The sequence below is a fragment of the Pecten maximus genome, chromosome 6 (genome assembly GCF_902652985.1).
Source record: "Pecten maximus chromosome 6, xPecMax1.1, whole genome shotgun sequence".
NCBI lineage: Eukaryota > Metazoa > Mollusca > Bivalvia > Pectinida > Pectinidae > Pecten > Pecten maximus.
In genome coordinates this window covers 10,095,229-10,123,011 of record NC_047020.1, presented here as the reverse complement: position 1 = coordinate 10,123,011, position 27,783 = coordinate 10,095,229, and the positions used below count along the sequence as shown (strand labels likewise).

Sequence of the window (27,783 nt, the reverse complement as noted above, 5' to 3'; positions counted from 1 at the left end):
TGTTCTTGGAAACACAACAGAATATGGCGTTTTCTGAATCGATCTAACTACCAAACCGGTCTAAATACCGAACCGGACTAACAAAGTTCGTATCAACATCTAGGCTAATGCCATTAACCCTCCTATGCGTGGGACATGCACGCGTATGGTGATTGCGTATGTTTGTTTTGAAAATTTGATTGAGATTTTTGTTTAACTATTGAAATCGTGAAAATGGTAGTCTATTAGCTAACAGAAGTTGGTTATGATGTTAAGCTTATTCAAAGGAGTACTTGATCCTACAACAGTGTTTATGAATACAACTAAAAACTCTGAGGCCTGTATAAATTACTTCAGAGGCGCTCGTGTAATCTTCGGTGGGCACTTTACGTCCTTTTACCTTGTTAATGTAGATTTAGATAAAATGGTACCGAAGGTGTAAATATAAAGCAAGTAAAATAGACCAATACCCGCATAAAAGAATTGACGGGGGAGAAAATTAGCTTCCGCAAACCGGAACCAACGAGCCGGTCGTTTTGTTCATTAGGATTCGTATTGGGTAGGCTACAATATACGAAGTTTTCATACGTGTTTAGATCTTTAATGTAGGGCAAATGTGTGCCTCATCCCAGGAATTAAGGGCATAGTATCAAGCTTTCGGGAGAACTTCAAATGTCCAAGGAGAGAAAAAGCATGGAAACTTTCGGGATCCCATCCACAGGACGATAGGCTTATATTACGTTGAACTGCTATCAAGTTAATTTTGCCAGTGTTGAATTTTGTTTTTGAATACAGTCATGGACGATATTTTTACACAAGTGAGGGAAGGAAATGCTTTCCATGTACGAGTATGGTTGGATAATACAGAGAACGATCTAAACCAGGGGTAGGTAGACAGAAGAATTATTGTAAGGCACCCTTATATGCCTAGGCCTATAGCCCCCGCACCCCCTCTCTGCTTTGACCGCTCCTTTTCTCTTTCAGACCATTCTACAACCCAGTGTTTATAACTGCCGATGTCTCGGGGAAATTGTTAATGAAAATTGTTTTTTTGGTGTCTATTTTTGAGTTACTTTACCCTTCAGGACTTTGATGGGTACTGCATATTTGTACATTTGTGGCAGTACTCAAAGTAGGTCAAATTATGTTTTGATTGAAAGAGGCCCCGGACGGGGATATAATTTACCAGCTTTTCCTCCTATTTTTCTTCTTCAGATACGGTGGGTACTCGGGTACTCTATCTGTACTGTAGGACCTATACAGAAGAATACAGCGCGAGCTGGTTCTACCATAGAAGGGATCTACAACTAAGACTACTGCCTTCATATAGGCCTAGTACCCGATAAATATTGCTTTTGAATTTGATATAGATCTCCCCTACTTTTCTGCTGATGGCTCTGTTTACAGAAAATGATCACATTTACACTGTTTTCAAATGTGTTGAATGAGTGTAAATTTAAAACATCGGCTGTATCACTTAGATAAAGTTTAAGGCTGTGTGATGATTATCTTAATATGTCACATGTGGACAACCTACTCTATCACATACCATTTGACCATATTAGCCTGTGCTATTGTAACTTAATGAATGGACTTCTGTTTTATCTCGAATAATAATATTACGTTCAGGGTAATTCAAATATGTATTGTAGGAAAACTATATATTCTACAGATAATGATCCACGCAGATTATTTCAATCTATTTGACATCTATGAAAATCATCCAACTGTGTATTTCCTGTATATTTGACTTGTTTTAATTTCTGGCTCTCTGCTTATATAACCCTCTACCGATCTTATATGTTTGGCCAGTTTTTAAGAAAGAACCATTAAAGTTGATTCCTTCAATGTCTATAGAGCCGTTATTTTTTTTAGTAATAACTGTTCAAAAATAAAAAAAATAAATCACTGGCTACCCGCCCTATTTTTTCTGGCATGCATGTTTTAGATGTTGCATTTGATTAGCTGTGTATACGTAGCAGTCCATTCATGTTCAATCACCAATGAAATTATACATGTATAGAAGCTGTTAATTTCAAAAGAACTAGATGGTTTCCTACAAGGATGGATTACTGAGTGTTAATTTTAAGATCTTTGTTTACATATATGTAGCTTGTGGCAATAGTTTGTACATGTAGGCCTATGTGCAACATGTGTGCTGTCCGTGATGTACATGATGGCATGTACACTACTGAAGACTCTGCCAGAGTTGAACACGTGCACTGGACCTTCTGCTCATAGCTACTAAAGCTAGTGAACATGTAACTTCTTGACCTCTCAAAACACTGAGGAGTTCCATCTTTTGTCAATTAGAAATAAAGTTTATGAATGAAACTGCATTCATGCTATCTTGGAGACTTATCAAGTTACACTTATCAAAATTCATTGTATCGCAATGAAATGTTTATATGACTTATAATTACGTGGTACACCTGTAACCCAGGTAATTATATAAATATTAGCCGCAATATACATTACTGCTCGGCTAGAGAGATCTTCTCTTTAGCTTGATCGGTTGAGCGTAAGACTTTTAAGATAGACGCTTCGGTTCGATCCCATGTGCTCCGATACATTGGTGTCCATGAAGGGACTTGGGAATTACTCATTGTTACTTGCGAAAGCATCTCTTATACCATTGGTTAACTCCAGGACGGGTTCTTTCCTGGATGGCAAGTATTTATATATATGTATCCCAGGTAAATACTAGCCGCAATACGTACTGCTCAGCTAGAGAGATTTAGGTCACAGATTTGATCCCTAGTGGAGGTAGTATTTCAAATTTAATAAATTGTGCGCTCTGTTACACAACAATTACTAGTTTAGGCTATGCTAGTTGATGGTATGATTGTTAGCACTCTACCTGCTTCATTATTTGAGGGTGTTTGATCAAACTTCACACAATGATAATTATAAAGGATCAAAATATCTCGGACATCATGGTCATACAATGTTACCTGAAAATGTTGGTCTACTTTTCGTAGACTGTAATTTTAGGACTGCGTCATACATAATTATGTAGTTAAAGTGACCAGTTTATGACATTTGTTCTTGCCCGTCTTAGGATGGGCCGTGCATACATAACACATTCCGACTTGTTGAAGCATGAGGACCAGCCTCAGTGCATCGCATGCAATAAACCATTTACTGTTCAACATTTTTTATTGGACTACATTGATATACATGTACAACGATTAACAAGAGAGAGTTTTTACAACAGCAAATCAAGTCTAAAGGTTCTTTTCCGATCTGTTCAAAATTTGAACTATGAGAAAACTGTTGAGTAGCCATATAGACACTTATTGATTTAAACTAATCATATATACCAGTAACACTTTTACATGTTCGTTTGCTTGACTTTGTTGCTTGACTTTGTTTCATCTTTTGCCCATTTTATTCATAATTTTTCTCACCATTTTTTTACCCTAATGTCCCTTATAGTGTTGATGGGCTGTTAAGAACTTATAACTATGACATTAATCATGTCAATAAACAATTCATTACACTTGATTTGACCTGTTTAAATTTTTTACCAAGCAAAATGAGCTAGCATTGCCTGTCTGTGAATATTTTGTACAATATATCACTGTATATTATAATAGAGTAATATCACTAATGTGCACAATCAGATAGGAGGGATATACAAATTACAATGCATTAGTTTAGGCCGATCAGACCTACTTATATTCTACATATCTTCTTCATACCCTTTGGACTAAGTTGATACTTTTGGATCTGATATTTATGTAATTGAAGATGGCTGTTTTTGTAAGATGATATGCATACTGATCGTCGTATGATTGTTAGTGTCAATTATATTAGCTATATCGGTCTGTATGTCAATAAGATCCTAGAGCAAACTTGCCAATTCTGCCATTAAAATACAGTAGCTTTATAACTGTACTTGTAACAGGTGAATCATCAACTTGATAAACTATATATATATATATATATATCATGTCTTCTGTCAGACATCATAAGTTGATTATAAACTTAGCAAACCTTTTGGATAGATATGTAGATAAAGAGAGCTATATGCATGTCCTCAGGTAAGATATTTAGGGTATTATGAAGTTTTTTGTTGAAATGAATGCCCTTGGCATCAAGCTTTATAAGGTCACAAGCAAGGGGTCAAAAGTAAGGATCAAAGGTCAGTTTAAAAAAAAATTCTGAGTCATGTAACTGTTTAGTCAGACTGAAGAAAAATTTACCCTAAGTTTTTAGTGTACAGCATTAGATTAGATGCATTGGTTTTATTCAGATAGATTAAGAATATATATTGATTTATTTGGTGATTCTTGGAACAATAATATTCAACATTACACATGTATATTCCTATTCAGTGTCGCACCCCACATCTGATTTAGAAAATCTTCTGGATTTCTAAATAAGTTATTGCCCCTGGGGTGTGATGTTGGTTCCTATTTTGAGTTATATATAATTTGTATCAAAGCCAAGTAAAGTACTGGCAATTATAGTGGATTAGCCAGTCAGTTTTCTTATTATATACAATGTATGTATGTATCTCTAGTCTATGTACAATGAAATTGGCTAGCTATATTGAGCTAGGTAACATAACAAACTCCAGCTAGGCCAGGAATGACACTCCATGAATATCATTATGTTTCTACAATAAATCATAAGAACCTCCTTGTATATATGTGTGTTTTTGAAGGTCACTTGATCATCACTTCAGAACACAGTGAAAATGTGTTTTACAGTGAATTTCTTAAATTAAAAAAAAATGGTTTTGTTAGTAAATGACATTAAGTAGGATTATCTAGGATCCTTGTAATTTTTGGAGTGGTACAATGGATCAATTTAGTGGTATAGGACACCCTGCTGTGGGGGTCTACAGCTTCCATCATCACTGAGGAATGCATATCCTCCTAACACTATCTAACAGGAAACAGTACATGTATATAAATAAAGGGGCTCCCCACAGGATTCTTGTCAGATCAGCAAAAATCTCACCAGGGGGCTGCAGACAACTGTACGTAGTAGTGTAAATTTACTGGCCAGGTGTAATTAACTATGCAAAAAGTGTTTGTCATTTGAGTTGCAATTTTGGGTATATATATGTAGGAGGTGTCGCACTGTGCCAGTTCTCTTCTGCTGTACTGTGATCATGATGGTCAGCTATAGTATAGGTGATATCAATATCCCACTAGGACCTACCAGTACATTGTAGCTTAATTGGCTTGACACTCCAATTTGCTTTTACTTTGTAAACTTTTCCATTATTATTTCCACCAAACTGTATACTAGCCACAGAACTATTGTCACAAATACCGCTACACAACAAGTCTTTTTTTTTGTTTTTCAATATTTTGTTTATATTCTAATGTAAACTCCAATATAAATCCAATATAATGTTTCACAGGTCTTTTCTCAAATGTCAGTCTTCTCTCTAATTTCTATTATCTTTTAGACAATAATGGGAGATATTTACAAAATAAAAATGAATTATCTACATGTTAACCCCAGCTAGATGCCAGTGGGATATCATCCAGCTGACCATCACCTCACAACAAAAAGAAACTAGGACAATGTGACATCTCCCAATTACCCATGGCCAACCCAAATCAATACAAATACTGTAGATTTAATCTATTGCATAACCATTTACTAGGAGTAACCAGGCACACAGTGGCTAGATACAGTGCTATTTTATATGTCGACTGGAAAATCAAATTTACATTTATAGGGCAACAAAATATAGTTTTATCAATATGTATGACTTCTTTAACTTATGAAGTGAATTCACCCATTAATAAATTTTTCATATCATGCCAAAAAAATGAATGTTACTAGTGTAATATACCATAGAGCATTTTAATGATCATTGCTGGTCAAAAATCAATGTTGTGATGTCACAATGTTATTATGTATTCGATGACGTTATATGTCATGAGTTGCAGTGCCCATCATCTAGATCTGTTGTCCATCAAGTTCAACTTCACTTTCAAACATATATGGTTCTGAGGCTAAACATGCATGTACCAGGTATAGTGATCATGGTTTCCTCAAAATCCTTCTGTAGAGATGTAGTGTTTCCCCAAATTAACTGTCATATCCAGGTGAGTGTTACACGCCCTCTTGACCTCTTGTTATAAATGTGCTGTAAAATGAAATGTATTTGAAATATAATAAAATAGTTAATATATGTTTAATTTTTTGTAGAGATGATCACAGGTTCAGTCTACTCCACTGGGCGGCGAGGGAGGGGCGTAATACCATTGTGGACATGCTTATCCAGCGAGGGGCACGCATTAATGCCACAAACATGGGGGATGACACTGCACTACACCTCGCCGCCAGCCATGGTCACCGCGACATAGCTCTGATGGTATATATTAGAACTGGAATAGAAAACGTCATTTGTAATTAGCAATTGTTTTATTAAATATTTAATGAATGATACTTGCATGTATTAAGACCTAATATGTACAAACTAGGAAAATTAATTTGATTATTAGCTGTCAAATAGTACTACAAATGAATTATGATATGTTCTTATTATCTTCTGATTACCATTTTGATTCATAATTGTGAATTAAATTTCCACACCAGGCAGCCATGCTTGTGTGAAACCCTGCTGACTATGTCCCTTTATGCTAACCTGCAAAGAGGCAACCAGCTGCTCAAACGTGAAAAAAATTATCATATGTTGCAGTTTTAATTGCAACACCAAACGTGCCATTTACTTGATAAAGTGCCGTAAAAGTGAGATACAATACAATGACCAAACTTCCTCCAGTATCCGGGAATAATTTCATGGATATCAGACAAGAGAACAAATACACACACCAGTATTAAGCCATTTAAACGCTGCCTAGTACAATTGGAAGCTAACATCAATATCAGACTTCAGACTGAATAATCAGACATTTAAGTTTCCTTTATGTTAACAACACCATCATGTTTAAATGTATATGCTAATGAGAAGTATGTGGAAACTGATTCCCCCAGCAATACCTGTTATAATAGTGGATAATGAGCTATAAACCAAATACATGTGTGTTAATATTCAGTGATTATTAATTTTTCTGCAGTTTAATGTTTAAATAATAATTTGCTATGCTATATATTTTCCCTACGATTTTTCCATGACAAGTAAAAGCTGTTCGTAAGTGGAATTATGGCAAATAATCTATAATTTACCACTATCTCTAAGCTCAAGCTTTAAGTGTTAATTCTAATACAAAATCTGTGTATGAAGTTTTGTCTCCTGCCAGAATTGACCTACATGTATGATTGACAATATTTTGTGTACTCTCTTATCATGATGTCACCAATTTTTAATATTTACACGTGTATCTATGAAGTCAGTTTACATTTATTGTTGTTTTGATGATGATATGTTGTAGAAAGTTTCTTTGCGAAAAAATGAGACTGTATTTAGGCAGTATGTATAACATTGCATAACTTTTTGTTTCAGCTTCTCCACAATAAGGCCAACATCAATGCTGTAAATGAACATGGCAACACACCTCTGCACTATGCATGTTTCTGGGGGCACGACTATGTAGCAGAGGTATTGAATTTTATACTTACATTGTAACAAAATCTGTTTAGATTATCTTAACTTTACCAGCTAGGTATAAAGTTTAATTGTAAGTATCAATCATTTATGGAGAGCTCATTGATGTAATTGAGCATTCCTTTCATGAAATCACTGCTAAAGTTGGCATACTATAAAAAATCAACTCTGTATAAACATTTTGAATACATGCCCTTCATTAAAGTACAATATGATAGGAATGTTTCAACCTTTAACCTCCTAAAGCAGTAAGATTGTTTTATCATTCATCACATATTTTCATTGCAAAAGTTACTCTATGTATGTTTGTAGGCAACATCATGTCTCAGTTAATCAACCAGCTATACCCAAAGTAGAAGCTAACAGGTTGTGTGGGTAATTTTGCAAAAAAAAAAAAAAAAAAAAATTAACTTAGAACAGTCTAGATCTCTCCACGTTGATTATTAAAGACTAGCCAATAGTGGAAAGGCCAGGAAAGTAAGGGGATTCCTTCACATAAGTTACAAGATAGTTTTGATTATAGATAACTTTATCCTATAACTGTGTGAAGTGATGTGTTTGTCCACACCTGATCATTAGCATTAGCTAGCTACACATGTTTGTTTCACAACTGATCCTTAGCATTAGCTAGCTACACATGTTTGACCACAACTGATCATTAGCATTAGCTAGCTACACATGTTTGTCGGGGGACTTTGTCGACTTTGTCCACAACTGATCCTTAGCATTAGTTAGCTACACATGTTTGTTTCACATACAGGACTTTGTCAATAATGGAGCACTCGTCGGAATTGCTAACAAATTTGATGAGACACCACTGGACAAAGCCAAAATGAGATTAGCTGAGGCATTAAGAGGTAAAATATCACATATATAAGCAAACTGTAGCTAATTGATCAATACAGTAAAAAAAACATCATCTAATACCAGATAGGAATACTCAGCTGCTTGATGAAAATTATTAATTTCTTTTTTTTTTATGATTTTATAAACGAACACTTACCAAGTTAACATTCAATATGGAATGAGTATTGAGATGGAAAATCCTCTTTATTGTAAGAACTCCATTATCAGAATGCATAAATATTTACATAAAACATTCAGTGCTTTAATCATAAACAAACTTGTGACATACTTTTGAATATATTCTAACTTGTAGATCGAGCCCTTCAGCTTGGACAGGATCTTCAGAAAATCCCATTTAAAGATCGCAGCTGGCTGGGATATAAAACAAGGAGCAGTAAGTGTCAATCTATAACATTTTATTATAGATATACATGTAATGATAAAAAAATATATAAGGTTTATCTTTACACAAACAGTATATGTAACAAGGCATACAAGTGTCATTGCAACATTTCAAGTCCGACTGGTCTCTTTGTCAAGCTCTGACTGGCTGTGGGAGAAAAAAATCATGTGATCTTGTACGTTATGTGACAAAATGGTAAATATAGATGTATTATCACTTGACGATGGGACATAAACACACTTATCGAATAAACTACTGGTCGGGTGTAGACATATTCCCTTGTCCCGGATAATGGTATTCAATGAAAGGACAAATATTGTGATGATAAGGAATAGAAATAAGATACAGTCAATAAAAAATGTCACATATGACTGGTGGTCTCCTAATCCAGATTTAGATATTTGGTATAATAGATAACCTTGGGAGGGAAAAATAGGAGAGGGAGTCGCTTAGTTCAGATGGTCACTAAGGCAGGTTGACTAGTATATAACTTCAGGAGAAATAAAATATTACCATAATTGTGCCTTTACATACATAGTCACTGTTGATTGTTGTGGACATATACAGAGTACCATAGTGGTACATGAATTCTTATCTATATTTTACTTCCTCAGGAAAATAAGGTTTCGGGGAGATTCATATGATACTTTTGCATTGTCTCAATACACAATTTCAGAGTTCTGACTTATGCTTTCCGCGGGAGTTATCCCCCCTTAAAATTCGCCATTGTTTGTTGGGGAGGTAGCTTGCCAACACTGGCGGTAGAGCCAAAGTCAGAAGGGGAAGCTGTTGTCCCATTGTTTTCATGATGTCAGCACTTTTTAGCCCACCATCATCAGATGGTGGGCTATTCAAATCGCCCTGCGTCCGTGGTCCGTCGTCCGTCCGTCCGTCCCTCCGTCCGTCCGTCCGTCCGTCCGTCCCTCCATCCGTAAACAATTCTTGTTATCGCTATTTCTCAGAAAGTACTGAAGGGATCTTTCTCAAATTTCATATTTAGGTTCCCCTTGGTGCCTAGTTATGCATATTGCATTTTGAGACCAATCTGAAAACAACATGGCCGACAGGCAGCCATCTTGGATTTTGACAATTGAAGTTTGTTATCGCTATTTCTCAGAAACTAATGAGGAGACCTTTCTGAAATTTCATATGTAGGTTCCCCTTGGTGCCTAGTTATGCATATTGCATTTTGAGACCAATCTGAAAACAACATGGCCGACAGGCAGCCATCTTGGATTTTGACAATTGAAGTTTGTTATCGCTATTTCTCAGAAACTAATAAGGGGATCTTTCTGAAATTTCATATGTAGGTCCCCCTCAGTGCGTAGTTATGCATATTGTATTTTGAGACTAATCGGAAAACAACATGGCCGACAGGCAGCCATCTTGGATTTTGACAATTGAAGATTGTTATCGCTATTTCTGAGAAAGCACTGAAGGGATCTTTCTCAAATTTCATATTAAGGTTCCTCTTGGTGCCTAGTTATGCATATTGCATTTTGAGACCAATTGGAAAACAACATGGCCGACAGGCAGCCATCTTGGATTTTGACAATTGAAGTTTGTTATCGCTATTTCTCAGAAACCAATGAAGGGATCTTTCTGAAATTTCATATGTAGGTTCCTCTCAGTGACTAGTTATGCACATTGAATTTTGAGACTAATCGGAAAACAACATGGCCGACAGGCAGCCATCTTGGATTTTGACAATTGAAGTTTGTTATCGCTATTTCTCAGAAACTTATGAAGGGATCTTTCTGAAATTTCATATAAAGGTTCCTCTTGGTGCCTAGTTATGCATATTGCATTTTGAGACCAATTGGAAAACAACATGGCCGACAGGCAGCCATCTTGGATTTTGACAATTGAAGTTTGTTATAGCTATTTCTCAGAAACTTATGAAGGGATCTTTCTGAAATTTCATATGTAGGTTTCCCTCGGTACCTAGTTATGCATATTGCATTTTGAGACTAATCTGAAAACAACATGGCCGACAGGCAGCCATCTTGGATTTTGACAATTGAAGTTTGTTATAGCTATTTCTCAGAAACTTATGAAGGGATCTTTCTGAAATTTCAATTGTAGCTTTGCCTCGGCGCCTAGTTATGCATATTGCATTTTGAGACTATTCGGAAAACAACATGGCCGACAGGCAGTCATCTTGGATTTTGACAATTGAAGTTTGTTATCGCTATTTCTCAGAAAGTACTGAAGGGATCTTTCTGAATTTCATTTGTAGGTTTCCCTCAGTGCGTAGTTATGCATATTGCATTTTGAGACCAATCGAAAAACAACATGGCCGACAGGCAGCCATCTTGGATTTTGACAATTGAAGATTGTTATCGCTATTTATCAGAAATTGCTGAAAGGATCTTTCTGAATTTCATTTGTAGGTTGCCCTCTGTGTCTAGTTATGCATATTGGATTTTGAGACCAGTCAGAAATCAACCTGGCTGACAGGCAGCCATCTTGTATTTTGAAAATTGAAGTTTGTTATTGCTATTGTACAGAAGGTACTGAAGGGATTTTTCTCAAATTTCATATGTAGGTTCCCCTTGGTCCCTGGTATTGCATTTTGGGACCAATCGGAAAACAACATGGCCGACAGACAGCCATTATTGCTAAATCTTAAATTTTATATATAGGTTGCCCTTGTTTGAAAAGTACTAGAGGGCTGTTTCTGAATTTACACAGATTAGTAAGACTTAGAGGAAGGGAAAAGTAGAGAAAAGATCAATCTGACATGGAACCTATAAAGATCATTCAATGGTGGGCGCCAAGATCCCTCTGGGATCTCTTGTTTATGGAAGATGTAACTTTCTTTTCACTGTCGTCAGTTATTTCTGACCATCAACTGTATTTTTTTCCAATACAGAAGTATAGTATTGACACTGTTTAGTATTCTGTAAATTTTAGAAATGTTATGTGGTAATTTGGTATGTTGTGTTGATGATATGGTAAGTGGTATTACGGTATATATGTATTATATGTTGATATGCTAAGTTGGTATGTGGTAATTTGATATGTTGTGTTGATGATATGGTAAGTGGTATTTCGGTATATACCGTATGTATTATATGTTGATATGCTAAGCTGGTGGTAATTTGGTGTGTTACAGGTCAGGCTTCAGTCACAGGTTGAACAATTCTGGCATACCAGAAATTATGATAGCCATGACACATATTTAAATATTCTTTTCTCTTTTGTAACCACTAATTCCATAATATATTATACATGTATTCCCAAATATTCAGAAAAGGACAAACAAAGAGGAAACCTTTTAATGTTCATGTTGAATGTGTATTGCATATATCAATTTGCTTTTAAATTTTATTAATGTTGTTTCTGAATTATTCTTATTAATTACAGTAAACTATGCATTAATTGTATACCTGGAAATCATATTGCATGAGTGTAGAGAAATATACCTGTATTGTCAGTTTATTATATACCCACAGAGGAATCTGTTCCACCACACATGTGTTTTTAAGAATCATTTTAAAAGGTAAAAAAGAATTGGAGATGTCCTGTGAGGAAATTCCACCTATTTAATACACATTTTGTACCAATATGAATATACTTTCTATTTCAACATTCCATTCATTTGATTATACTGAACTATTAATTGATCAGTGCCATTTTACTCAAATTTTGAGTTTATTTGATAACAAAATTTGAATTTGAAAGACACAAAATAACTGGATAATCCTCACCACAAAGTTATTATACAGTGTTAAACATGCATGTTGTAATAGATATCATTGATCCAGTGATGTTACATTTACATTTGGCATGTTGTGTTTTGTTTTAATTCACTATATAGTTGTTTATGGTAGTTAATCTCAAGCTGCAAAAGTGAAACAAAGAAATTTATTGTGCATCTATGAGCACTCTGATGTCTGAAAATTTTACATGTATCCTTCAAAATTTGTCTTTGATTTCATGATTTCAGGAGATGCCTTATTATCCAGACACACTGGTATAGACATAGCACAACTAAACCTCAGTAAACATGTCACCACAACACACTCAGGGGAGGTAAGTCTGCTACCATACTACATTCAGGTGTCTGGGAAGTAAGGCTGTTACAACACTGATGGGAGGTAAGCCTGTTTCGACAATATTTCTCAGGGGAGGTAAGTCTGTTACCATAATATATTGAGGTGTCTGGGAGGTTAGGCCGTTACAACACTCAGGGGAGGTAAGTCTGTCATCACAACATACTCAGGTGTCTGGGAGGTAAGGCTGTCAGCACAACATACTCAGGTGTCTGGGAGGTAAGGCTGTTACAACATCAGGGGAGGCAAATCTGTCATCACAACATACTCAGGTGTCTGGGAGGTAAGGCTGTCACAACACTCAGGGGAGGTAAGTCTGTCATCACAACATACTTAGGGAAATTAAGTCTGTTCATTGCCAAGAATACTCCAAGGAGTCTATAGTTTGACATACATGTTTTGCTTGTGCAGATTTTCCTTTGTTGAATGAGATGTTTTTATTGTTGATAACAACGACAGGGGCCAAGTAGAGTGGGGTCTCAGATTGTCTTATCCAATGTCCACATTGGTTCCTGCAATCAATCTAAATAACAATAGCAAATGTGTTTTGAAAGTGCATCTCTTATTGGTCAATATTGAACAACTATCAGACTGGGTGTTAGCTGAAGGTGTCCCTGGTCATGGTAACTTAAGATGCTTAAGCCTTATATGTACCTAGTAATGAAGCACTGCATAGATAATTTCAATTTAAATTGTCAGTTCTCTTGGTAAGAGTCATGCACATATAGTCCCCTCTTGTTATAAGACAGACTGCAGTGTTGTCCCATCACTCGACACTGTCAGCTTAAAGATCATCTCGCCCTAAACAACACACTTTATTGGAAGTCTAGCTATTCGTGAAAGCTCTCTACGTCATCACTCTATGATCATTAAACTTCTTTTATAATGGAATGCCATTGTTATGGATATGGAGTCTGATTGACCTGGATACTTTAGTGTCAGATAGACTTTCGATAATGACCTGAGATACATTTTAGACAAATTGTTTTATAATTGGTTTGTTTTTAACAGCTCTGGCGGGGTCAGTGGCAAGGCAATGACATAGTTGCTAAAATACTCAATGTGAGGGAATGCACAACGCGAAACTCACGTGACTTTCAAGAGGAATTCCCTCGACTTAGGTAAGGTTTGATAAAATTTTTATACCCAATCTCAGTTATAAAATAAAACCTGTTAATTGTCATGATTACAAGTTAAAAGTTTAAATTGACTTTATTCATAAAGCTATTTTTAGAATGAAAACAGATTTGGTCAAAATGAATTCCTGTTAAATCATTAAACAAAAAATGCCAATGTTACATGTATTTGTTATCTGTTCTGACTAAATGTTTGTTCTTTTCAGAATTTTCAATAACCCCAATGTGCTGCCTGTCCTGGCTTGTTGTAACCAGCCCCCAAACCTGGTGGTGATCAGTCAGTTCATGCCATACGGCTCCCTGTACAACGTACTGCACGGAGAAACAGGTAATTCATCCATACTAGTCATCAAAGGAGATAAATAGAATATTGTAAGGGCCTGTACCATGGACAGGGATATCTCAACCCGAGTGTAAGAGATTGGCTGGCAAGCATGGGGCTTGCTGGTGCTAACGAGCCACACTCTAATACAAGAGGGTTAAAATATGTTAAATGTGCTTTGAAATTAATGACTCTAACAATTTATGACATGGTTATGCTACATCAAATGTTATCCTATCGTGAGCAGCATCATAGCACCATGCCAGCTACCCTGTGTGAGATTGAATTAACCCATCTCTTTGCAACCACAGGATCACCCAGTAAAATATTTGAGAAGTCAGATACTCTGCTTGTAGGGAAATTAAGTTTGGGAGGTGAAACAATCTACTGAACTGGTGGAGCAGAATTTATTGGGAGTTTTGGGTGTGAGAATAGAAATCAGATTTTGTTCCTTGTCCTTGAATTTGACCTATATAATAAGGTCTCATATAAACAAATTAGTGTGTACTAGTTTCTTACTTCTGGTTCTCAAAACATTGGAGAAATATTGTAGTTCATTTGAGATAGGGAAGTCATTTATGAACAGTTGGTGTAATTTAGGATTTTGTTGAACAATGAATGTAATTATTCCTTCAACAGAGAATGCATTTTTCTTTTTAAAAAGAAATAAGGACAGGAATGTTCTTTGTGTTTATTGTTTCTGGTCCAGATTGTTTTTTTTTTTTTTTTAATGTATATGTCTTTGTAAAAATCATTGCTGAACAGTCTGTGGAAGCAGAGTATGCACTGTATTGTACTGAGAAATCTGATGTCAAGATATAAAGTGTCAATATTTGTCATCTCTTTAAAGGCATTGTTCTAGACCAGAACCAGACATTGCGTTTTGCCATTGACATTGCCCGAGGGATGGAGTTCCTTCATTCAATGGACCCCCTTATCCCAAATGTCGTCCTTACCAGCAAACATGTTATGGTAAGTTATACTGAGTAGTCTCCCTTGATGATTATGAAAATCACTTTCAGCTGACTAATTTATACTTTTATGCCGAGTAGTATCATTTGATGATTAAGAAAATTACTTTCATCTGATTAAGCTATACTTTTACTTTGAGTAGTCTTCCTTGATGATTAAGACAGTCCATTTCAGCTGACTTAACTATACTTTTTAAGTTGTAGTGGAATCAATTACAGGCAAACTGAAAATTTAATGTGTAATGCCAAGTATTTAAAATTATTTGCCTTCTGTGCTAGATATGTAAACATTTTTTGTTCATAATCAAAATCATTTTTCCATAAAGGTAAGTTATTATCATTGAAGAACTTTTAGCAACAATTTCAAAACTTGAATTATAAGTAAATAAGGTGAATTGTTGTTTCAGATTGATTTATTTAGTGGAAAAAATAATAAATATTTAAAAAAAAAAGAAAAATTTAAAATAAATGTTCATATTTATTTATTCTGTCCTTAATCTGATTAAAACACATCTCTCCAATATTTGTAGGTGTATTGAAGAGATTATTTTATCAGAATATTGCAGACTTAATTATTTGTCTTTTGCTGTCACATACTTCATGATATGCTTTCATTTATTAGATTGATTTCACACTATTTATACACTGTATTTAAAATTACAACTGTTCCCTCAGACTTTCCCGTTGATGCCTTTGGTTTATTTTTGTGCTTTCTTGCCACTTATTGCTTTCTAGATTGACGAGGATTTGGCAAAGATAAATATAGATGATCCTAAGTATTATGGTCCGGATGGCACGGTTAATGGGGTAAAAGTCAGCCGACCAAATCATGGCGTTCTGCATGAGTGCCTGGTTGTGTGATCGTACTCCCAACATACAGTATCATGATATACCATAGTTACTAACATCTGAAACCAAACAACAGTGGAATTTTTCTTTCAGAAAAGGAGATTTCTCTTTTTAGACAATGATTGTCCATATAGATGTAGAGACTTGTATCTCTAATCAAGTGTTTTCTTAAACTTGTATAGGACGATAGCCTCATATTATCAGGAATGAACCAAGCAAAACAAATGTCTAGAACATGTTTCAAATTATCAATCAGTGTTCAGACAAATTATGACTGGTTTCAACATTTGCACAGATTCTGTTATGAGCTAACACCATTTCCAATTACGTTTTGATTTCCTGGAAATTCTTTTTAAATGGAATTTGCTGCTTTTTTATTATTGATAGTAAAATTGACTTTTTTTTTTAATAATCTCAATTACAATTCACCATGGAGGACAAGAAGTTGATTGGTTGATGGTTTAGTTGCAGAGCTAATAGATGCTCATTCATAAGCTAAGACCTAGCAAAAAACGTTATTGTACATTTAGAGTAGCTATCATCACCCATTTATGCAGTAAGCCCCTTCATAACATTTTGTGAACTGGGCTTTACACTATATGTCTGTAGTTCAGCAGACAACGTCAGCAGTCACAATTTAGATATTTTATCTAGTTCTGTGAACATCGTCAGCAGTGACAAATCTAGTTATCCTATCTAGTTCTGTGAACATAGTCAGCAGTCACAAATCTAGGTATCCTATCTAGTCTAGTGGACACAATCAGTGGTCAAAAATCTAGATACTTTATCTAATTTAGTGGACACCGTTATCTAATTTAGTGGACACCGTCAGCAATCACAATCTAGATTATCTCTCTGTTTTAATGGACACCATCATCTGTCACAATCTATATTATCTCCTTAATTTAGTGGACACCATCATCAGTCACAGTGTAGATATTCCCTCTAGTGTTGTTCATCACGAGCAGTCACGAATCTAAAGACTATGCATAGTACAACTTACAGTCAACAGTAACATCCATAATTGGTAACTTGACAAAGACCAATGTCTGTCATCCTGATAGGGATAAGTCAGTTGCTGTGAAAGCCTCTTCCTCCAACTTCCACTTGCTTGTCAAATTTGTAGTTATACTTTATGTTTTAATGTCTAAGTTTTACCTTTAAGTGAATTGCTCATGTTCTGGTTATGTGGAAATATACATGTACATGGTTTTCACTTCCAAAACTGAAACTGTTCAATTAACAAATTATATGTAGTACCTGATTTTGCAAAAAATGTTTGTGGTTGCCTCTAGCTCCCTTCACCTCATGGTGTGGTGGACCATTGGTGACATTGGTGATACAGCCAACATTTAACTCCTCAGGCTTTCCCTGGCATTTTGTGGTTTGGTTCCCTTTCCCTGTGATTGTAGGGTTAATTTCTGGGTTAGGGAATTATATTCTATTATTATATCAATTTTCACCTGAGTTCACTTTGCATGCTGTTGATTGGGAATATAATTTATCACTGCACACAGCTCAGTATATTTTATGCATAATTTTAAATTGGAAAAAAATAGTTGTTTTTTTTTAGTTAGGAAACTCTCACACTTCATCTTATTAAATTGAATTCATCTTTGAATGAAGGATGACACATATACTCAAATGAATGATGAGTCTTTAGGAAGAAATTCTGTATTAGAGTTTAGATTCTATAAATCTTAGAAAAAATATCAAATACAGTTCATAAGAAATAAACTTTTAATACAAAAGAATATCAATGTCATACTTGTCCGTATAAGTAGATGTACTTATACTCTTTAATCTTAATCTTTTTGTTTTCATGATTTATCGTCAGCAAACCAATTATATTAGTTGTGATTTGTGTATACCATGTTTAGAGAGTCTGTATAGATAGAATGCTGAGTAGACAATATGTTTGTTTAGCTTTATATTTAGTAACATGCTGATTATCAGAAGGAAAAGAATTTTATTTTGTTGAATTTTTTTGTCACATTTAACCTTTTAAGAAATTTCTAGTTTATATGCCATTATTGCATTTAGAAAACCATTTCCTGCAGTACTTGTCTTCCAACATTTTTTTTTGTTTTATAGTTGATTGTCACTATTGTTTGCATGTATATGTTTCTTTATTTATTTTTGTTTGATTTTAGTTTTCTAGAAATATCAATTTAGTTTCTCCAACCTAGACTCAAATAAAATCTTATTATTTTATATTTTTTTCTCCTTTTTTTTATTGATGATAAGGTAATGGCATAGATGACATAGTCATACCTCCACTTACTCTGGTAAAACGGAGGCATTTTTTGCAACAAAAACGAAAGATCTGTAGTTTGTACTTTAAAGAATTAACATGCTATTTTGCTCAGGGGAGGTGTTATGGTTTATCTTTATTAGAAAATGCATTATGGGATGATTTTGAGGGAAGGGAGACAACTTACAACTGACTGTAATCAACTTGAAAATGAGAAAGTCGAACAAATTAACTTTAAAGAGAGATTTCTTCTAACCTACCATTGTAAGGAATTGGCATGATCACATTGATTGCATTCAGTTCTCAGATATTTTGAATTGATTTGAGCATGATGTTGAGATAAATTGTTTTTGAAACAAATTATTGCTTTGGTTTTAAGTGTTATGGATAGAATGTATTAGCCACAGTGTTACTAGTATTTTGTGTTCAAAGAATAAAACAAGCAGACCGTAAAATAGTTAACCTTTTGGTCAGATAAACAATGTTTGATGTAGATACACTTTGTCATACTGTTTCAACATTACAATTTTCTTTGTACACTTTCAATGCAGGTAAAGTTTCCTCTGATACTTCATCAGCTTTTTTGACAGTCTTTATCCTGTGCAATCACCTCACTGGTAACAGGGATTTTCTGCTGTCTGACACTGTAAATTCAGTTTTATTTACATAAGATATATGTATATGTAGATTTGGATTTTAATGATTTCAAGAGTCCTTATGTTGGTTGATGTAGATATAGAGCTGAAGTCCAGGAGTATAAAGGTTATTTGTTTTTACAGATTGATGAAGATTTGACAGCAAGAATAAACATGGCAGACTACAAATTCTCCTTCCATGAGAAAGGCAAGCTGTACAATCCAGCCTGGATGGCTCCAGAGGGTAAGTTTGTCTTTTCCAGACGGGCATTTTATTGGTTAAGCATCCTTTAATAACCATATAGTGATAGTGCCAGATGACCTATCTAGTTAATCCATGTAATCGTGTACACATTAGTCTTGTTAACCGATTCAGCTCTGATCCACTAGCCAGCATGAGTATTGTACTCATCTTAGCTTAATGGTTACTTTATTTGCAAGAAACATTTCATGAATGTTCAAACTAACTCACACCAAAGTTCATTGCTAGTTTTCTGTTTTATTCTGATCTACCAAAGTTGCCTGTCTATGTTCCACTTCACATCTACAGCAATAGGGGTGGAGATTGGGAGGTAGCTAGCATGAATTGTTTGTACTCCCTGATCATTACAATGTCCCTACAGTATATATCCAGACTCATTAGTCCCCTGTGTCTATACCCAGTCTATCAGTCTAGGATTTCTTAATGTTACATTAGTCCCCTGTGTCTATACCCATTCTGTTAGTCTAGGATTTCTTAATGTTACATTAGTTCCTGTGTCTATACCCAGTCTATCAGTCTAGGATTTCTTAATGTTACATTAGTCCCCTGTGTCTATACCCAGTCAATTAGTCTAGGATTTCTTAATGATACATTGGTCCCCTGTGACTATACCCAGTCTATTAGTCTAGGATTTCTTAATGTTACATTAGTCCCCTGTGTCTATACCCATTCTGTTAGTCTAGGATTTCTTAATGATACATTAGTCCCCTGTGTCTATACCCAGTCAATTAGTCTAGGATTTCTTAATGATACATTGGTCCCCTGTGACTATACCCAGTCTATTAGTCTAGGATTTCTTAATGTTACATTAGTCCCCTGTGTCTATACCCATTCTGTTAGTCTAGGATTTCTTAATGATACATTGGTCCCCTGTGTCTATACCCATTCTGTTAGTCTGGGATTTCTTAATGATACATTAGTCCCCTGTGTCTATACCCAGTCAATTAGTCTAGGATTTCTTAATGTTACATTAGTCCCCTGTGTCTATACCCAGTCTATTAGTCTAGGATTTCTTAATGTTACATTAGTCCCTGTGTCTATACCCAGTCTATTAGTCTAGGATTTCTTAATGTTACATTAGTCCCCTGTGACTATACCCAGTCTATTAGTCTAGGATTTCTTAATGTTACATTAGTCCCCTGTGTCTATACCCAGTCTATTAGTCTAGGATTTCTTAATGTTACATTAGTCCCAGTGACTATACCCAGTCTGTTAGTCTAGGATTTCTTAATGTTACATTAGTCCCCTGTGTCTATACCCAGTCTATTAGTCTAGGATTTCTTAATGTTACATTAGTCCCCTGTGACTATACCCAGTCTATTAGTCTAGGATTTCTTAGTGTTACATTAGTCCCCTGTGTCTATACCCAGTCTTTTAGTCTAGGATTTCTTAATGTTACATTAGTCCCCTGTGACTATACCCAGTCTGTTAGTCTAGGATTTCTTAATGATACATTGGTCCCCTGTTACTATACCCAGTCTATTAGTCTAGGATTTCTTAATGTTACATTAGTCCCCTGTGTCTATACCCAGTCTGTTAGTCTAGGATTTCTTAATGTTACATTAGTCCCCTGTGACTATACCCAGTCTATTAGTCTAGGATTTCTTAATGATACATTAGTCCCCTGTGACTATACCCAGTCTATTAGTCTAGGATTTCTTAGTGATACATTAGTCCCCTGTCACTATACCCAGTTTATTAGTCTAGGATTTCTAAATGTTACATTAGTTCCTGTGTCTATACCCAGTTTGTTAGTCTAGGATTTCTTAATTTTACATTAGTCCCCTGTGTCTATACCCAGTCTGTTAGTCTAGGATTTCTTAATGATACATTAGTCCCCTGTGACTATACCCAGTCTATTAGTCTAGGATTTCTTAATGTTACATTAGTCCCCTGTGACTATACCCAGTCTATTAGTCTAGGATTTCTTAATGTTACATTAGTCCCCTGTGACTATACCCAGTCTATTAGTCTAGGATTTCTTAATGTTACATTAGTCCCCTGTGACTATACCCAGTCTATTAGTCTAGGATTTCTTAATGATACATTAGTCCCTGTGTCTATACCCAGTCTATTAGTCTAGGATTTCTTAATGATACATTAGTCCCCTGTGACTATACCCAGTCTATTAGTCTAGGATTTCTTAATGATACATTAGTCCCCTGTGTCTATACCCAGTCTGTTAGTCTAGGATTTCTTAATGTTACATTAGTCCCCTGTGACTATACCCAGTCTGTTAGTCTAGGATTTCTTAATGATACATTAGTTCCTGTGTCTATACCCAGTCTATTAGTCTAGGATATCTTAATGTTACATTAGTCCCCTGTGTCTATACCCAGTCTGTTAGTCTAGGATTTCTTAATGTTACATTAGTCCCCTGTGTCTATACCCAGTCTATTATTCTAGGATTTCTTAATGATACATTAGTCCCTGTGTCTATACCCAGTCTATTAGTCTAGGATTTCTTAATGTTACATTAGTCCTCTGTGACTATACCCAGTCTATTAGTCTAGGATTTCTTAATGATACATTAGTCCCTGTGTCTATACCCAGTCTATTAGTCTAGGATTTCTTAATGTTACATTAGTCCTCTGTGACTATACCCAGTCTATTAGTCTAGGATTTCTTAATGTTACATTAGTCCCCTGTGTCTATACCCAGTCTATTAGTCTAGGATTTCTTAATGTTACATTAGTCCCCTGTGACTATACCCAGTCTGTTAGTCTAGGATTTCTTAATGATACATTAGTCCCCTGTGACTATACCCAGTCTATTAGTCTAGGATTTCTTAATGTTACATTAGTCCCCTGTGTCTATACCCAGTCTATTAGTCTAGGATTTCTTAATGATACATTAGTCCCCTGTGACTATACCCAGTCTATTAGTCTAGGATATCTTAATGTTACATTAGTCCCCTGTGTCTATACCCAGTCTGTTAGTCTAGGATTTCTTAATGTTACATTAGTCCCCTGTGTCTATACCCAGTCTATTAGTCTAGGATTTCTTAATGTTACATTAGTCCCCTGTCACTATACCCAGTCTATTAGTCTAGGGATTCTTAATGATACATTAGTCCCCTGTGATTATACCCAGTCTATTAGTCTAGGATATCTTAATGTTACATTAGTCCCCTGTGTCTATACCCAGTCTGTTAGTCTAGGATTTCTTAATGTTACATTAAACTTAACATGATTTTATTCCTGATCTTGATGGATTATCACTCCTTTTGATTTGTTGACAGCTTTGCAGCGTAAACCAGCAGACATCAACCAGCGTGCAGCCGATATGTGGAGCTTCGCCATGGTGATGTGGGAACTAGAAACAAGGGAGGTACCTCATGCTGACATGGCTCCGATGGAGGTCGGAATGAAGGTAACTTATTTAATTTTATTCACTGTTTATGGCAGCTGGAAGGGTTCTGTCACTTTATACGGAATACAACATACATTCACCTGTCCTTATCATCATTTCAGTTGTATAACTTATCACATTCTATGTCAAACTTACAAAATACAAAACACCATTGGTGATATTTGTAGCAGATAGTATGTTTCTCATTTATGAAATAATATTACGGTCACCAGACACGAATGAAATAAGATAACTAGTATGTCTGTACATATTATATTGAAGCATTGATTTTAAGTGTAAGTTATGTACTGATCCATAAATTCCTACTTGTAGAACAGCGAGAGTGTTAATTGTAATTGGTTTGTAGAGGTTTTTACAGTGAGTAGTCAAGAAGCTCACTGCATACTTGTACATGTTTACCGAGTTTATGGTACATGATATACATCTATCAACAAATACAAAAACTAAGACTTCAGTATTGGAGCTGAGATGTTCTTCCAACAGCCCCTTAATGAGTACACTCTACATTATCTTGTTCCTTCCTCAGATCGCTATGGAGGGTCTACGCATCAACATCCCCCCAGGAATAGCATCACACCTTTCTCGCCTCATCAAGATCTGTATGAATGAAGAGCCAGGCAAACGACCCAAGTTTGACATGATCATCCCTATTCTGGAGAAATTGAGACAAAGATAAACAAGAGTTCATTGTTTTCTACCAATGGATTACGGGATCCTAGATAGCCTCTATGATAAAGCAGTCTGTATGTCCCCTGTGTCAATGACATCCTATGACATTACCAAGTAAAGAACTTACAGATCTTGATATGTCTCTTAATTCACTGTGCTGTCATGCCAGAAAGTGTTTAGAGTATAGGGTTATAAGACTTCTGAAATATGACCTTGTACATTATCTCCTTGATTGATAAGGACACATGACAGGAGTCCTTAAAACAGAAGATTAAATCTAGGTCACTAATAATTATTACTGTATCAATTTACTTGATTTCTTATGCAAGGTTGTTTAAACAATTGCACGACAAATTCATGATACATGTATTTTAAAATATTTGGAGTAATGAAAGGGACAACTACTTGTTGGATAAATTAATTAGTAGCTTTCATGATCCTGTCCTTTTAAAGTTAAAGTCTAGAGTACTTTGCTTTTTCTTAGGCAGCTTGTTTTGTGTTGGTTTATTTTTATTAAGTCAGACTCTGGAAAAGATATTCTAAAACTAACCCTTTTAGGTTGAAGGGGGTTGAAATTATACAGAAATATTAAAACAGTGCATAGTAACTAACTGTTAAGAATAAGTGTTTTAAGTGAAAATTTTAGAAGAGTATAATGCCTATTTGAGCATGCGTACTGACACAGGGAAAGGCTATCCATTAATTTAGGGTTCAGTTGATATGGTGCTACCAGTTTAATATTACCAAATGCAATTATGTGTATGTTTGTATGGCCAAAATATAATGTCTTCTGCTTATTTATTTGCATGATTGTATGTACAGATGTATATGTGTATGGTGTATTTTTATTTTGTATAATATTATTATGAATTAATAGCATATTTGTCACAAAAACCATATAAGTTTAATTCATCAGCTTTACACAATAGTCTTTGTTAAGTTTATATGAAATGTTTGCTGCTTTAACTGCTTTTCCTTAGTTTATTATGCATTATTTAGTTAATTATCTGTACAATGCTGCCATGTTATATATATCAAGTCTACAGTGGTTTTTTAATGGGGATTATATTTCAAATCAAATTGAAATATAAAAAGTTCAATACATAAAGGGTTCCACATTCCTCCCTTTCCATCGGAACAGACAAGTATTGCCCCCATTAGAAGAAGGATACACTGTAATCCCTGGTTGCTGTGCCTTTTCATTGTTGTGAAATATAAATTGAGTTTTATACTTACATTGTACTCGCTGTACGGTTTTGTTGTGTTTTAACACTGTACCACAATTGATAAATACATCTGATGAATGTTTAATCTGCCTGTGTAAAGGGTTTTTTCACTATTCATTATTGCCTCAGACAGAATCTCTTGTTTACTCCATTACAGCTTTGTCATTTTCATTCCCCTCCTACTAGTGAGGGTGTTTAACTTTCATCATAGACAAGACAATTTTGGTCCAATGATAGACAGATTTCTACAATACTCTCCTTTAGTCTTCCAATCAGATCAAATTGTCCAGATTGTATATGATTCTCCCTTACTGCCCAGTAAAAAAGAATGTTACACTTCCAGTTAAAACTTCAAATACACCTTGATACTTTTTATAATTTTATGTTGACAATCGGCATACAAATCCTACTCCTTATATACAGGTTTTTAAGACAAATGGAGATTCTGCTTGGTTGATAATGTATGCTTATGGAAAATGGTTGTGGATCTCTTTTTGTGAAATGTCAGTGACAATTGATAGAACAAAAATATGATTTGTGACTCGGGGGGGTGGGGGGGGGGTAACAACACCAAAAAACCCTCATATATTTCTACATTAAATATAACAACCTTTAAGTCTATACAAAAGTAGCTGTTTTATCAAATAATACCACAAATATTGATCTCATCACAAATTGTTATAACTAGGATATTTTCTGCCCTTCATCGATTGTTTGTTACAGATACTCATTCAAGTCGAATGTTTCACAGTGTACCGGATATATTGTGTAATACATGTGTAAAATTTAGTGCCTTTTATTATAAATTTCTGAAAGCAAATTGAAAATTGAATGCTGATTGATTGTAGCAAATCAATTGACTGACGTTTAAATTTTGGACGATATCATTATTTTGGTAGAGTGACACTTTTATGGGTATTGCATTTGGAATGTACCTATAAATGTGAACATCTTTTGTTGCGTGAATAAGTTAGAATTATGTGCAAAAAATTACGAATGTTACCTTAAGTTGTCGACAAAATTGATGAATTAAATGAGGAAAATGCTAGTATTTCTCAAACAAAATATTCTTTATTGAAGATTTCACTTCACTTCAACAAAATTGTAATATTAGGGTTAAGTGGTCTAAGGCTATGTAATGCTGCGACTATAGAAAAAAATGTTACATACTTGTAGAACATGTTAGTATTATACAAAACTTATCTGCAATAAAAAGATCTTACTCGAAAATTTTATTTTGTTGTAAATGTAGAACAGATGGAGATTGATGGTAGGGTTTCACAATGGTAATACACTTGCCTTTCATCTAGGCAGCCGTGGTTCAATTCTTTGATCAGACGTGAAAAGATATACGGTCACCTGCCCGACCTCATGGGTTTTACCCCCCAGGTTCTCTGGTTTCCTCCAACAGTCGGACCCCTCCTGCGCTTCAATCCATGCAAACAAGCATGATTAATATTGATATAACTTGTTTTGCAATTGTTGTTTGCAGATAGAGATTCCACTCTAATTAAGATTATCTTTTGTTCAGTTCCTGTCTCAATCGAGTCCACTTTCATGTAGGCCTCAAATTGAAAAGTCAAGAAGAATAAGTGGATATAAAAGGGTTACATGGGACAGACTGTCGAGAGAGAAAACTTGCCTGTAGTGATCGACCAACAATACCAAGACTGTCGAGAGAGAAAACTTCCCTGTAATTATCGACCAACAATACCAAGGCTGCCGAGAGAGAAAACTTCCCTGTAGTTATCGACCAACAATACCAAGACTGCCGAGAGAAAACCTACCTGTAGTTATCGACCAACAATACCAAGGCTGTCGAGAGAAAACTTCCCTGTAGTTATCGACCAACAATACCAAGACTGCCGAGAGAAAACCTACCTGTAGTTATCGACCAACAATACTAAGACTGTCGAGAGAAAACTTCCCTGTAGTTATCGACCAACAATACCAGGACTGTCGAGAGAAAAAACGTCAAGAAATTCCTTGGTTTCCTACCAACAGCGGACGGAACTTCCCTGGCTTCATCATGCAACAAGCAATAATAGTTGATAGTAAACTCTTAGTTATGACACAGATAAGATTCCAAAAAACTCATGTAGAGACAACATCCTATTGTCGCAGGTCTCAAGTCCGAAAAGTCCCTAACCGTAGAGACCACAATTCAAAAGCACGAAGAATATGGAGTATTACCACAAGAACGAAAGACGAAGAAAATTCTGTTATTTATTACATACAAGATGAGGATATTTCCTGTTAGGATCGATCAGCAATACCAAGCTGTCGGAGAAAACTTCCCTGTATTACGCCCAACAATACCAGACTGCGAGAAAACTCCCTGTAGTTATCGACCACAAACCAGACTGAATCGAAGAAAAACTACCTGTAGTTATCGACCAAACAATACCAAGCTTTCGATTTGAAACTCCTGTAGTTATTCGACTACAATACGAGGCTGTCGAGAGAAAACGTCCCTGTAGTTATCGACCAACAATACCAAGGCTGTCGAGAGAAAACTTCCCTGTAGTTATCGACCAACAATACCAAGACTGTCGAGAGAGAAAACTTCCCTGTAGTTATCGACCAACAATACCAAGACTGCCGAGAGAAAACTTCCCTGTAGTTATCGACCAACAATACCAAGACTGTCGAGAGAAAACTTCCCTGTAGTTATCGACCAACAATACCAAGGCTGTCGAGAGAGAAAACTTCTCTGTAGTTATCGACCAACAATACCAAGACTGTCGAGAGAGAAAACTTCTCTGTAGTTATCGACCAACAATACCAAGACTGTCGAGAGAGAAAACTTCCTGTAGTTATCGACCAACAATACCAAGACTGTCGAGAGAGAAAACTGCCTGTAGTTATCGACCAACAATACCAAGACTGTCGAGAGAGAAAACTGCCTGTAGTTATCGACCAACAATACCAAGACTGTCGAGAGAGAAAACTGTCTGTAGTTATCGACCAACAATACCAAGGCTGTCGAGAGAGAAAACTTCCCTGTAGTTATCGACCAACAATACCAAGGCTGTCGAGAGAGAAAACTTCCCTGTAGTTATCGACCAGCAATACCAAGACTGTCGAGAGAAAACTTCCCTGTAGTTATCGACCAACAATACCAAGACTGTCAAGAGAGAAAACTCGCCTGTAGTTATCGACCAACAATACCATGACTGCCGAGAGAGAAAACTTTCCTGTAGTTATCGACCAACAATACCAAGACTGTCGAGAGAGAAAACTTGCCTGTAGTTATCGACC

General features: G+C 35.6%; 1 protein-coding gene across 2 annotated transcripts; it reads left to right on the top strand.

Moving 5' to 3' along the window:
- Positions 1–524: 524 nt before the first annotated feature.
- On the top strand, positions 525–25,752 carry LOC117328918 (integrin-linked protein kinase-like). 2 transcript variants are annotated; one of them, XM_033886531.1, is made up of 13 exons: positions 525–865; positions 6,160–6,325; positions 7,418–7,513; positions 8,280–8,376; positions 8,679–8,759; positions 12,721–12,806; positions 13,838–13,947; positions 14,169–14,290; positions 15,135–15,256; positions 15,991–16,062; positions 19,138–19,237; positions 22,497–22,627; positions 23,154–25,752. In XM_033886531.1, exons 1-13 carry the CDS (start codon positions 777–779, stop codon positions 23,301–23,303), a joined length of 1,422 nt encoding a protein of 473 aa, XP_033742422.1. In that variant the 5' UTR covers positions 525–776; the 3' UTR covers positions 23,304–25,752. The 2 variants fall into 2 exon arrangements, with proteins under 2 accessions (XP_033742422.1, XP_033742424.1); XM_033886533.1 differs by lacking the exon at positions 15,991–16,062 and having other exon boundaries at positions 526–865.
- The last annotated feature ends 2,031 nt before the right edge of the window (positions 25,753–27,783 follow it).